Source organism: Pleurodeles waltl, chromosome 1_1 (assembly GCF_031143425.1).
Source record: "Pleurodeles waltl isolate 20211129_DDA chromosome 1_1, aPleWal1.hap1.20221129, whole genome shotgun sequence".
Lineage (NCBI taxonomy): Eukaryota > Metazoa > Chordata > Amphibia > Caudata > Salamandridae > Pleurodeles > Pleurodeles waltl.
This window is the reverse complement of record NC_090436.1, coordinates 773,888,638-773,903,780: the sequence shown is the minus strand read 5'-3', so window position 1 is coordinate 773,903,780 and position 15,143 is coordinate 773,888,638. Positions and strand designations below refer to the sequence as shown.

General features: G+C 40.6%; 1 protein-coding gene across 1 annotated transcript in view; it reads left to right on the top strand.

Moving 5' to 3' along the window:
- LOC138287290 (spindle assembly abnormal protein 6 homolog) overlaps window positions 1–12,318 on the top strand; it is a 248,489-nt gene extending 236,171 nt beyond the window's left edge. Inside the window, exon 16 of the mRNA XM_069227650.1 lies at window positions 9,637–12,318. Within this exon, the coding sequence (XP_069083751.1) occupies window positions 9,637–9,728 (92 nt within the window). The 3' untranslated portion in view covers window positions 9,729–12,318. The remainder of the gene's footprint in view (window positions 1–9,636) is intronic.
- The last annotated feature ends 2,825 nt before the right edge of the window (window positions 12,319–15,143 follow it).

Below are 15,143 nucleotides of genomic sequence, written 5' to 3'. Positions count from 1 at the left end.
ATAATTGATTCTGAGAGCTTTGCTAATTTTTGTGGGAAAAAGCTTGCTAAGCTGTTTGTCCTAAATTGCGACTTTGAATAGGGAATCGCAAATTGCGATTCCCTAAATAGGTAATCGCAAATAGGGAATACCTATTGGCGATGACTTGTGCACATGTATCGTGCATTTCCTAAATGCGAACTGAGCAGTTAGGAAATGCAATTACCACAAATTCAAATTTGGTGGTAACCATGTGCAATTTTTAAAAATGCTTTGATGCACACATGCCCCTAAGGCATGTGTCCGCTTTACATGTGTGCAATTGTTTTTTTTTTGGGGGGGGTGTATCAACGGGGGCTTGGGTCCCCAGAACCCTTGGATTTGCATTGCCTGTTAGGAATTCGCAAATTGAGAAATGCAAAACCATCGCACCTATGGGCCTTTAGGCCCAGAGGTATGAATGGAGTCCCATTCCCTAATAGGGATTCCCTAATAGCGATTGCTAATTTTAAGAAATCGCTGTTAGGGATTCGCTATTTGCTTACATCCCATTTTGCATTTCTCAAATAGCGGTTTCTTAAAATTGTCTATTTAAGAAATGTGAACCGGGTTTTTGATACATCTGGCCCAAAGAGACTCTACCACTAATAAAGACCGAAAGTTGTTTCATGCTTCCAAGATATGAGGCAGATAGTAGATCTTCTTCAGGTACTTCTATTGCAATGTTTGTTCTTAAACCTTCCACAATAGTTGGGATTACAAGTCTATCTTGACTTGTGCGCCGTTGCTGCAACCTCTGGTATGAAAGAAGACATAGTAGCCCATTGTTCTGTGTGCTCGCTCCAAGCAGCTATGAATGTTCTCTTCTCACTACTTCCTATATAACTTTATGATAAGGAATGCAAATACAGATTTAGAGATGTTGCAGTAACCCAAAGTTATACACATGCAAATAATTTTGTCATTTTAGATATGTCGCATAGCGTCCAAAGTACAAAATCAGGCTATCTTTAAAATATTTTTATAATACTTTTAGTTAAATGTAGGAAAAGGCCAACCCAACAATAGTTCAATGGCCTACTTAAATAACACCCCAATAGGCTTTGATGCCAATATCTTAAAATCTTCAACCTCACTCTAAATCCATGATTTCATCCTATTAAATACACTTAACATTGCAATCATTGCTACTTGTATCATGGAAAATATGCACATAAAATCTGTGAAGGTAGATGTTACCCAGCATAGATAACACATTTTCCTTTTTGTTTCAGTGGGTCATAAGGTTAATTCAGGGAACATGATTGCTCCCTGGGCTTGCTCAAACAGTTGAGTTGAGGTGTTGATGGGTACCTTGAACATTTGTACAGACAGGTTGCTGCTCAGGACTATGTGTTTAAAACATTTAAAAGGAAAAATAGAAATACCTTATGAAAATGTGAAGTTTCGACTATGACATTTCTTTTATCCAATATTTATGTGATTTCAGTTATTTTATTAGGAAATTGTAAGCAATACTGCTTTGTTTTCTTCTTAAGCAAAACACATTAAGCTACTGATAAGGGACTTGAACAAGCAACAGCAAATCCAACAGGTTTGATGTTGGCCAGTCTTTTGACTTTGTCAATGCTTACTTTGCTTTGTCATGACTTTTGAAAAACTTTGTTTGATGAGCAGTGGGGCCCTCATCAATATAAATTTAAAAAATGTCTAAAAGCAGAAATCGTTTTTTCTCAAAAGATAAGTTTTCATAGTAATTTTTTACATTAACGAGGTCTAATTTTCCATGTGGATGTGCTCCTTGTGCACAAACAGAATGCCATCACTGATGATGAAGATAGCCAAAGACTGAAATTGTTTGCTCATTGCATTTACATGAATGATACATATGGCTAAACTGCTTTCAAAAAAGCATCTAGAGTGGTATGCCTACTTGAGGCATATGTGAACCTGGTGGCACTACATATAGGCTAATAAGGCATTTTAATAAGCTGAGAAGGTGCAGGTCTCTTAGAGGTCAACCAGTTTTAACTTGCTATCATCTCTATACACAGTTTTATACCACAAAACCAGAAAAACATAGTTATGAGGAGAACATTTTAAAGAGTTTTTGTCACATTTGATAATGACAGTGTTTTAGAAAGTTCAGCAGAATGGTATTTGGTTTGGAATTTTTCAGGGCATGGCTATAGTTGCACTGAAACCTGGGAATCCGAATGTTCATAACAGGAAAGGAGGCATTTACTGTAATATTTATTCCTGGATTATTTACATGTTGCATCAAGGATAATGACACAAATCTGATGTGACTGCCTTCTTTAGGAGGTAGGTGTAACATCTTCATTATACTCTTTAAGAATCTGGCTAAACATCTCTGATGGATGATTAGCTACCATTGTGAGGCATCCTTTGGTCCTTCTCTTGTTCACCCATGCATTGTTGGACCTTTTACCAGCCTGAGGTAGGTGGAAACTGCTGCCTATGTTAGGGAGGAATTTCTTTTATAAACCTGATAATGTTGTTCACCATACGCATGCAAATTCAACCTGCCTCTCCCCATTTGTGGGATGTATTGATATATATGTAGAAATTCAAATATAGCGACCTAACTGAATTCTATTTGACAAGAAAACCTTTAGGGGAATATGCAATTTATAAAGACTAGCAACAGCCTAATTTGGTTAGTTATCTGAGTGTGTATGTCTATAGAATATCTGTAATCAGTAACTAGGGAAATCTACAGCCCTGCACTTGCTATAGCCTCAAGTGTCACAGCTAATGCCAACTTGTAAAATTAGGCCAATGGACTAAATAACCTAGGTTTTTGTTAATTTAGGGGAATGTTCTCTTGTAGATAGTGAGAAGCCTTTCTTTAGGATTGGAAAGAAAGCAAGTGTAACTAATCCCCCTTAAACTATGGCAATAATTATGCACTAGTGAAGAGGTAATTTTAATTAAATTTTTAAAAAGTTTGCTGCTCTCCGACAGAGGTATCCAGTAGATTATTTGACTACTAATAATAATGATACTGGCACGTAGGCCATCATTACCTGTAGGGTGTAAATTCCAATGGGTGAGTTAACAGATGACCAGGAGTTAAAATTGCAAGTTATGTGCGTTTCAGACTGAGAGTTTGGCTGTTATATGTAGCCAAATCTCCCTGTGAACCTCTGGAGGAAAAACATACAAGAATCAGCATGGAAACACAGATTCCCAGAATTTATTCCCCAGAATCTCATAATCCGTGCTATTTCTTCATAATTCCCAGGACCCCGAATAATGGTAACTTTGGGATGGGGAAATAACATTGATTTCTTTGGGCCACTTATAATTTGGGTCTACCTATGTAGGTGTTTTCGGAAAGCTAACAATTTACTCATTTGTTACATGTTGGAGAGTTCTTTCCTGAGCTGTTTACCATATGAGAAAACAAGCCCAATTGAATCTGGCGTCACGAAGGCATGAGTAAACGGAAGATATTAGCACTCCATAAGGAACACAGGAATAGTATACATTTCTGATAAAGGAGTGAATTTTCCAATTAGTAAATTAACGCATCAACAAAAAAGGTGCTGTGTGGGTCTATGTTATGTCCAAAGAAAAGGTGGTTCTTCCCAACTCATTTATAAATATATTTCCCATCATGGTGAAAAAATAGCTCAATTAAGTGTCATAGTCAAGTGGATGATGTCTCATGAAGTATGCTTACAAAAAGGGTTATTTTCACAGGTTTTGCCTGCAGGTTTAAAAGGTTTAGGGGTCAGGCTACACAGATAGGCCTGAGGGCATATTTTCTTTGTCGCTCTAGTGGGTGGCACAACACGTGCTGCAGTCACCAATACATTTAACTTTTCATCCCATTATTGTATTCCCTGTACAGTATACTATGGCCTTACTGTAAAGGTAAATTCATCCAATGGGGATTAGCCTGTTTTATCATGGATTAGGTGTCAGAGCACATACATGTGAAAACAGCAATACCAGTCAACAAAAAGTGGGAGTGGCCAGGGAAAAGGAGGCACTTTCTCACAGCGGCATACTATTATTACATACATACAGACACCTGATGGAAAGTTGACAGAGACTGAAGGTTTTAATGATAGACTTCCTAACTGTAAAGTATGCGGAATGACACTCCATTCCAATCTCACAGTCCTTTTCTAGATGATTTGCAGTCTGGTAATCAATATTTTGTAACACTCAAATACAGGGAATTTCCATTTTCCAGTCAATGTGCCCTCGACCACAGCTCTTTCACAGACATAGCAGAATGCCAATAATTGTCCTCAATAAGAAACTGTTAGAAATGGGGGTTTTGGTTGGCTAGTGTATGCACCTAATCCAGGCAGAACCCACCCACTCTTGCCAGGGCGAGGGAGTTACACACCTAAGATAACCCCTGCTCACCACCTTGGGAGCGTGGCTTGAGCAGTCAGGCCTATCCCATAGGCAATGTGTAAAGCTTTTGCACAACACACACAACATATATGACACAATCAATATATCTCAAAGGAAACACAACACCAAGTTATATATGCCAAGTTTGTATAAACTGTATTGCATAAAATATCATTAGACCAAAAACAACGTCAGTAATATCCTGCTTCACAAGCAGTTGTGAAAACATCACTCACATAAAATATATAGGTTACTGATTATTCTGCAAAACAAGCAGTAATCAGGTCATCATTGTTGTCAAGAAAGCACATGTCATAGAAAACGTGATGAGGCATCATTGTGAATGCACATAAAATACAACATTCCTATGTGGCATTGGTCATTAACCATATCCCCCCAGGAAATGTACTGCTGACCCTGAAAATATGCTTGGTACTATAGCTAGCTAAACATGACATCACCAATCAGCTCATAGATCAGCATAAACCACTTATTAGGACTACCAAGACATCACCAGGAATGCGGGTAAATATTATTAGAAATGCCAAGACATTATCATGAATATGTGCTTATGTTATATGAGGGGTGGTAAGCCCCAGACTCATACGGGAAGCGCAGGAGCTCCTGTGCTCCTACTAGAAATACTTTGGTACTCTGACCAGCACTCTGTCCACCAAGGAGCTCATGCGCTCCTACTTCAAGAAATGCGGGTGGGTGGGGCCCATTGAGGGATCCCTCCCGCCCTGCAAACTGTACGATGAATGCCTCCAAAGAGAAGTCACAAAAGGAAAGGGGGCACCCACACGGTTCTCGTTGGTGGGGAGAACTCTCTCCCCGCATACACTCCAAGCCCAACCAGTTGCTGCTTCCCAGCAGAACAACTATGGCTTTCAGCGGCTCCCCGTTTGGCAACCTCCCGCTGGGAGCATGACCAGAGCCCTTCAAGGCTTCCCGCGCCTCTGCTTTCTTCTGAAGAGTGGGTGGCCCCAACCTGGGGAGTACACAACACCTTCACACTAGAGCCGGCACCTCGGCTTGGGCTCCTCGGCCACCTCGGGCTGCGGAGGTGATGCACCCAAGTGGTGCCATCTTGTGCCACAGGGACACAAACCGATGAGTGCTCTACTCACGCTCATTGAGAGGAAGCCAGAGGGCTCCTCTCCGCTTTCTTTGCATCGGGGATGGGGGCCACAACTGCAGTGCCACGAGGTTGCTTAGGGATAAGACAGTGCTCTTCATGTGTTACAAAGGTGAAGTAAAATACTGCGCTCTCCTCTGTCTGAGAGGACAAATGGGGGTGGCACACCACCCAGCCCATGGTGACAGTTGGTGTAACACCACAGGGCTGCAGGACCCATCAATCAGGCCAGCACAAAGGGACAGAGTAAACAGTGGCAGTTCTTCTCAATGACCTAGCAGGTCACAGGTCAGCACAACAGCAGCAGTCCCATGGCAATTCCTAGTGATTCCTTCCAGCAGCATCCGGTGTCCAATTCAGTAGTCTATTAGTGTCTCAAAATGTGGGAGAAGACCCCCTGTACTTATGCTCATATTGGTAATATAAACTACTTACCAGTAATCAGCATTTCTCACTACCATTACTACCATACCAAACATACCTAAGCTACCCCTCGTAGATTTAAACAGTACCACGTAGACATTTCCAATGCAATTCTATGAGAAAGGCGGCACCCACAGCAGTGAGAAACCAATAGCTGTTTATCCTTACCAGGACAGGCCACACAACCAGGCACATGTCATGCCTTTTACCCACAGAGCACCCTACCCATGGGGATAGCTAGGGCCTACCTTAGGGGTGACTTACATGTAGTAAAAGGGGAGAACCGGGTCTGGCAAATAAATGTAGATGCCATGTCCCTGCAGCACTAAACTGCACACACAGACCCTACGGTAGCAGGCCTGAGACAGGTTACTTCTGTGGGTGGGGCAAGCTGCGCTGCAGACCAACTTGTAGCATTTAATGTACAGGCCCTGGGTATAGACATACCACTGTACAAGGGATGTACAATTCAATTAAATATACCGATCAGGTGTAAGCCAATCATACCAAATTTCAGAAGGGCGAGCACATGCACTCTAACAATGATCAGCAGTGATAAAGTGCTCAGAGTCCTAGAGCCAACAAAAAGAGGCCAGAAAAAATAGGAGGAGGAAGGCAAAAGGTTTGTCCAACAGAAACAAATAGAAGTAATAGTTTTACTTGAGCCATCAGGGTCATTGAATCGTCAAGCTAGAAAGCTAGAGTGCATACCCTTTTTAAGGTTGGGCAGTGAGAGTGAAAGGATACCAATTTGTGGACTAAATGAACTGAAGGGCCCTCCTAAAACTCAACTTACTGTTTTGTCAGTGTTTAACCTAAGTTTATTGGACTACATCCAGACATGAAAAGAGGCCATGTAATTGTGAAAAAAATAATGGTATTTGCTCAATTACAATCAAATTAGAAAACAATTTGTGTGTTGATTGGATCTGAAGAGAAGGTGATACCAAGGGCCAGATGTAGCAAAAATAAAAATTGCGACTCGCATTTTGCGAGTTGATGCGACTCGCAAAATGCGAGTCGCAAATTGGAATGCCAGAAAAAAAAGTGATCCGATTTTGCGACTCGCAGCCGGACTCACAACGCTGTGTGCGAGTCCGCAGTTTGCGAGGTCGCTGTTTGGGAGTGTGCAAAAACGAACTCGCAATTAGCGAGTGGGTGTCGCAAATTGCGAATACTTTCAAAATTGCTTGCAGATGCAGCAGAACACTCCAGAAAGCATACCAGAACACTCTGGAAACACTTCCTGGCACATGATGATGGCATCCCAGCCAGGAAGTTAACAAATACACCTGGGAGGAGGGCTCAACAGTGAGCAGTGTCTCTGCCACTGACAGTAGGGTGCTGAGGAGTGGTAGGCACAGCACCATGGACGCAGCAGGGACCAGCCAGGCTGGCAGGAGGGGCAGGAGATCATAGATAACAGCCAGGACAGATTAATGTGGCACATGGCGTTAATGTGCCACATGACTGGTTGGCATTTTCCTGCCCATGGACAATTTCAACTTGTATATAGTTTCTTCATGACATTAATAAAACAGTTATTTTTGTTCCACTTAACAAATGGTTAATAGGTGAGTATGGTGGGAGTTGACACGTACCGTCCAAAATATTGTGTTGCAATGTGGTCCTGTCTCAGTCTGCCTTGATTAGCTAGACTCCTATCCCCATGATGGCGATGTGGTTGTTCTTGCTCTTCATCATCAGGATCTGGGTCTGCAGGGGTGAGAGGTAGCCCACGTCGGGTGGCTATGTTGTGGAGGATGGCGCATGCGACCACAATTTTGAAAGCGGTAATGGGGGTGTATTGGAGGGCGCCTCCACTGCGGTAGAGGCATCTGAATCTTGCCTTCAGCAGTCCGAAGGTGCGCTCGATCAGGTTCCTGGTCCTCTTATGCGCACTGTTGTATTGCCTCTCTGATTCAGTTCTGGGTGTTAAAAACGGAGTCATGATCCAAGGCCTGAGAGCATATGCACTGTCACCTGTTGGGCACAAAAGTACACGGTTAGGAAGTCCAGATTGTCGTGCACAGTGACCTGTGTGTATGTCTGCAAGTGTCTGTGCCTCTACCTAGGAGGTAACCGTCTCCAAATTCCCCACGTTCCAGGCGTTGATGTATCCCACTATGCCTAAAAATGTATGAGTCATGGGTACTGCCAGGAAACTTAGCTACGATGTCCGTGATGACATAATGGGCATCACAAACAACCTGTATGTTGAGTGAGTGGGTACACTTCCTGTTGCGGAAAATGTGTTCCAGATTAGCAGGGGGGCATATTTGAATGTGTGTCCCATCTACACACCCTATGACATGAGGAAAGTGGACAATGCGGTAAAAGTCCAGCTTGGTGCTGTTAATTTCTGCCTCATTCCTTGGTAAGTATATGAAGTGAGACATGTGCGTGACTAAGGCATCTAGGAATGCCCTGAGGAACCTTGACACTGCACTTTGGGATACCCCACCTGCCACGGCAATGACCCCCTGATAGCTCCCTGAGGCCAAGAGGTGCAGTGCGCATAGTACTTGCACATGCGTAGGGATGGCGCAGCCACGCAGAGTCTTGTGTTCTAGCTGTGGTTTCAGTAAATCTATTAATTCTAGAATGGCTGCGCTGCTAAGGCGGTATTTGTCATAGATCTCCTCTTCAGTTTGCTGAAAAAGAGTCTGCCTGGTTCTATATATCTTCTCCTGTCTGTGGCCCCTCCTCCTCCTCTGCTGGGCTGCGTAGACTCTCCTCCTCACTGCTATCAGGTATATCTCCGCCATCTTGAGTAACCCAGATGCCTTCTGGGTCCCCTTTTATACTTTGGTAATGGTTACCACCTGCTCTGAGTTAGTGGTAAATGGGACATGCAAACTGGGCTTTTTGCGACTAGTCGCAATTTGCGAGTTGCAATTGCATAAGGTTTGCGACTCGCAAATTGCGACTTGCAATTTGCGGGTCGCAAAATGGGGTCGCAACGGATGCGACTCGCAAACGGGTCCCATCGCTTTTTGCGAGTCGGAAATGGGCTTTTTGCATCCCATTTCCGATTTTGCACTGTCGCAAATTGCGAATCGGCCCGTTTGCGAGTCGCAAACGTTTGCTACATCTGGCCCCAAATGTCTCAATCGGAGAGTATCAGGAAGCCACAAGTGTATTAAAAAGTAAATGACCCCAAGTCCTGAGTAACTCCATATTTAAGAAGGTAAATGAGAGTGGAAAGGGGAAAGATCTTAGCTGTCTTCACCTATCCTTGAATGAAAGATTGACTCTAGAGAGATGTTTGTAATCATGTTCTAATTCCACGGATGAGAATATAAAAGCGGGGTGATTAACAGTGTCAAAGGTATGCCACAAATCCAATATAATGAGAGTAGTGGCACTACGCTAATACAGTACACCACAGAGTACAGCCGCACAAATGCTGGCATCGCTTCCCTGCCATGAGTGGACAAAAGGCCCTCTAAGCAGGGTCAAACAGATGTCACTCTATCCAAAATAGAAAATAGCTGTGCATTTGTCTCTTCTTACAAATTTCCAAATCACAAGTTTACATGTGGTACTCCTTTTTGGTTTAGGTAAATAGTAGGTTATGCCCATAACAGCTTAGGTTTGAAGCTAAGGCTACTATAAAAAAAAATGATGTTTTTGTTTTATGTTTTGGGAAATTGATTTAAAACTTGCATTTTATAATTTTATTTTTCTTACAATAGTACCGCAAAGACCATCCATAACAAGACAAGGAAGTTTACCAGTCATTTCAGCATATTTTCCCGGACAACAGCCAAGACTTCCCGCATCCTAACAAAAAGGCTACTTGGGAATGGCATTAAAAAGTACTATGCATCTCACAGAGAAAAAGGGAACAAATTGACTGAAATCCAGAGGTCCTTCTATAAACTGCCAACGTATAACATTGTTGTGCCTTAGGAATTAATGACCAAATGTTTACTTCTGTTGCCAGTTCCTACTCGGCAAGTGCTGTATGTAACTGTTTTGTGGTGCTCTCGCCATTTGTGTGATTGTGTGCAGGCCTATGTACCAAAGCCTTGTTCGATATATTCTTTTACTTGAAATCATCCAGCATAATTCAGGTGATGAACATTCTGTTTAAAGGTGAACTGTACAGAAAACAGCTCAGATTGTGTGATATATATATTTATTCTGTCAAATATAAAGATAGTTGTGGTGAGAGGTATCTGTAAATTAAGTATATTTGTAAGTCATGGATTACTAAAAGTCTTTGTCATGTTCTTCTTTATTTCCAAATTCCTTTCTGTTTTTCTTCTGTCTTATTTCCTTAACAGGCGTGTTCTTACCACAGCCTAGGAATTGCATATGAATGGATTGTGAACCAACACAGGCTAAATTCCCATTTACTATTCAAATCAAGTATAGTGCTCTAATGCTTCAAACACTTGCTTAATCCCATCTCTTTAATTTATAGAGTCAGGGGTACAAGTTTATCAGTGAAGAACATAAACTGTAATTTATGTGTTTTAATGCAGTACAACCTAAACGCTTGGAAATTTCATGGGTAAAGCGTTTCAATAACTTTACCACTTATTAAATGTGATGTTGGCAAGATTCTTGCTTTGCATATCTTCTTTAGTAGCTCCCATTTCGTCAGTCAAAAACAATCTGATTGAAATTGCAAGAATTGAAGTAATTATGGGTATTTTGAAATGTACTAAAAAATAGATCAGAATGTACCTTTTCGGCTGAGCATATCCTTGCCAGCATCTGTGTCCATGGATTTATGTACATCTGTGAGATGATCATTCAAATAGCTAGACATGTTTTCCAATACCCTCCTCTTGCCAAAGATCCAGGGTATCACAAACATGATGATGATGCTTGCTGTTATTCCGCTTCAGTTTGTTTATTATTGCACTATGTAAGTAAACAGATTGTTATGCCATGTTGAAAAAGTAGAATACGTTTGCATGCAATGTTTCCTTTTGATGTTAAATTTATGTAATCCTTGCAAACTCTAAAATATCTTTACCAATCAGATCAGGTGTACGTATCAGTCACCAACTTTTAGTCGACCATTATTGATTTGTGATGAGGTACTCTAATTTCCAGTACTCCTCACGCCAAACACATTAAAAGTTAAAATGTACGGGATATGTACCGTTCTGTGGGGAAGGTTTTGTTTGCATGCATGCATGCATATATTTCCAGTCCAAGGGTATTGAACTATGTTATGGCTGTTTTTTGATCACACTTGTGTAATCTGCCAAAATTATCATAATCAGATGAACACTGCTGAATGTTATTTAATTACTGATGCTCGTAGTAGCTCAAGAGGTATGCACCCTAAATGTAATACCTGTTCAGAATACAGGACAACATTCAAATTTTTTATCAGATAATTTTTGCTACTTAGAGGTTGCACAGTAGTCTGGTTTTGGTTACTTGCAGTTTTACATAGCAGTAATCAGTTGTTCAAGTTTGTAATCTTGATTTGGTTGTGTCCATCTTTCCTGTAGAATGTAGTTACTTAGTCTGTATGAGTTATACTTCGGAAAGCTTCTAAAATTTTCAATTATATGTTGCACTTATTTGACAATGAATAAAGTATTAGTTTTATGAGCAAATGGATGGTGGTTTCACACCTTTAACTGGTAGCTGATAATACTTGTAATATTTTAGAGATCCCATTTCAAGTGTTTCTTATTTTGCTAGGCTTGTTGTGCAAAAGCCACTATAGATTAAAGGAAAAAAGGATAGCTCAAAATGTATATCTTTTCCAAGCGAAATTGCACTTAATCTGTAATGATTTTCAATAGATATTTCTGTTTGTCATCTTCTAGCGATATTCTTTCTTTCATTAAGGAGGTTTTGCACACCCATACTATTACCATACCATAGTCATTGTATTACAGGCTGTACTTCTCTTTTCATAGTTGAATAGTTGTACAAAGCTTTGAGGTCTGTAACTATAATTCTCATCACTTCTGAAACTTTTATCAGTGGGATCCATTTTGCCTAAATTTACTTTGTTTCATAACGAGAACCCGTAGTTTCAGCTATCATGTCTTTTTCATTTTTTAAACCAGTGTTAACGATTCTAACATTTCAAGTAGTCTTCTTTCAGTCACCTGTCCATCAGTCTTAACTAGAATGTTTTACAGATGCCTCATACAGGGAATCACCAATCATTTGGTAATAGATGCAGTACAATACTCTAGTAGCTGAGTTTTCAAAGAGTATGAGGTTTCTGCAGTCTTGCCAATGTGCGTTGACGCACATACATCAACCTCTTGAGATCTCTTAATGTTTACATGTTTTCTTTCTGGTATTCATACCCACATTGTATAAAAGTTATGTACAATTTGAAATATATGGTAAACCACTACAAGTGTATTTAATAAATGTTTATCAATAAAGTATTTGTAATATTTTGATTATTATATATTAGTATGTTTATTTTTTCATTACAATGAAATCTGGAGTAAGCGCTTTGGATTTCCTTTAGGCACACCATATAGAATATCCATATATGTATGGCTCTTGCAAAAGGGCATATAAAGACATAACAGACTCAAAAACAAAAAAACAGCATCTGAAGGCATAACAAAGCAGTCAAAGTGCTTTTTCACACCAGTGCAGGTGTCGGAGCTCGACCAGTCGCTCTTAATATTGTGTCCAAAAGAAGAACGCTGCACGCCAGGGTTCTTGTTATATCCAACATGTATTGATTAAGTATCCATGCCACTCCACTTATGACCATGTTTCGACAACTAGTCTTGCTCTTGGTATGTGAGCACCTTCTGCATTTCAGCTTATATAGAAATGCCCAAAATAGCCATTATGCAGAAGTGTAGGAGCTGTAGTACTTTGTCATATATACATATAAACATAGAAGCAAAAATACACCTTTGAGCACTGTGTATGTACATCAACCAATCTGCAATTAATACCACTGTGATTCTAAATTGAACAAAACATTTTTGTTTGTTTTTGAGGACATATTTTTTAAGCATGACTTCTTGCATCACACACTACTTTCCTCAGTGTATCCAACTAACTCTTTGTTCATTACCTCCTTATACCCTGTCATCATTCCTATACTCCTGGTTTCTCATGAACAGTACTGATGGTTTCAATCTCAATTTACCCCATCATGTATTCATTACCCTATATCCAATGTGGGTGCTCACTGAATATTTTGTTTGGTGGTATATCATGCTAATTAAATTTATAAGGACATGTCTTAAAAAACGACACATTCTATGACCTGAATCTCGGCTAAGTGAAGATGTCCAAATAACTATTTTTTTTAAAGCAATAGACCTCTGCTCAGTGCATAGTTACCTAATGGTATAGTTTCTTCCCTTTTCATTATAAACGCTCACTAGGTAAATGTGATTCGAGCCCACCAGCTATAGTCCTGACTTCTAATGGCTCTTCTACCTATAAATGATGGTGTAGGTTATTTCTACTCCTGGTATATCCATTGAGTCCCACAATCTAACATCTTGCTGGAGTTCAATTCCCATTTTTATCTACATGCATCTTACTGCTCAGTGCTTTCTGTACTGCAAAAACAAAACGTGAGTGAAAAAACATTCTAGAAAGGCCAAAGGTGCTTTATATTACAGATATGTATAAAGGTCTTCATCAGTGTTGGACCCATAAGTGTTCTAAGTCAGCAATCTGAGGATGAAGCATAATTCTAGGTGTCATAGCTTTAGTTCTCCGCCCCCACCTCTTTCATCCTTATGTATACAGGCTATACCATAATATCTCAGTGTTGTCCAGTCATGCGGGATGTTGCAGGTAGTGCTTGGCCATAGCATAGCTGATGTCTTTATTTTGCACTGCTCTAATGTGTTCAAATATTCACTTTTTCAAAGAACAAATAGTGCTGTCCACATACTAGAGACCACATTGCCATTCAATGATGTAAACCATATAGTTGGTATGTTTGGTTACTTTTTGTTTGATAGGAATGTTGTGGCCTTTATAGTTCCTTATTTCTGTAACGTTCTTCCCAATTTTGCAGGTCTTGCATATGTTGCATTTCAGAAATCCACTTCTCTCCTTGTCGAGTCAAATTTGCTGTTTTGTCATTGTGAAATGGCTTCTCTCTAATTTCTTCTGTAATGATGGAACCTTTTCATATATTATAATGGGTTCAGGACATACTTTATGACCAATATCCGGTTCTTTGTTTGTAAGATTCCAGTATCTCTTAAAGATTTTAAATGTGTGTGGATAAACCTAATGATTTCTGGTTCTAAGCCAACCCTCTTAAGTCCCTGGGAACCCCATCTGCTAGGGCCGCTAAACTCTTTAAAGGAGAGGTGGCCCACTTGACCCTCCTCCCTGAGCCATTAATGGCCATGGGGACCCCTACTAGCTACGTCCTAGGGAGCTGACCTAATCAACTCACTCAAAGCTATATCTGAAGAGTATGTCTCACTCTTGTCCTTCATCACAGCTCTCTCTGGGATGCTCACTTACTCTTCTTAACTACCATTCCCAATGCCTCCAGCACTCAAGGCATCTTCACAGAAGCTCTAAAGACAGGACAGTTCCTCCCACTCCTAAAGAATCCTACATTAGACACCGATGACCTCACCAACTACTGGCCTATAAATCACCTGCCATTCATTTGACAGATCATTGAAAAAACAAACTATGTTCAACTGCAACATCACATCAGAGCTATCCATCTCCTGCACAACTACCAGTCTGACTTCAGATGATGCTGCTGCATGGGGATCACTACCTTACACATCATTGATGATGCCCTCTTGACCACAGATGAGGATGATCCCTGCCTCTTGATATTACTGAATCTGTCAGCTGCCTTCATCAGTTGACTATCCCACCCTCCCCCCTTGGAATCTTGTATGGGGTTCACCGGCAATGTCTTTTACTGGTTATCCTCCTACCTTTCTAACAAATACCAGTTTGTTCACCTGCGCATCCACAGGTCACAAAGGATCTCTATCACTAGTGGAGTCCCACAGGGTTCTATACTATCTCTTGTCATCTTGTCTATGTAGCTGCTTCGGGCTCTACCCACAGAGGGTAGCATTAAAATTCATAAACATGCAGATGATAATTAACTCTATTTACTCTTTACCTCAGAAATCCAATGCTGCAAATACTGCTTGCACATCATCCAGGCTTAAATGTTGAGAGTCTACCTGAAGCTCAGCCTAACCAACCAACCTAACCAAGACAGAATTCCTGTTATTAG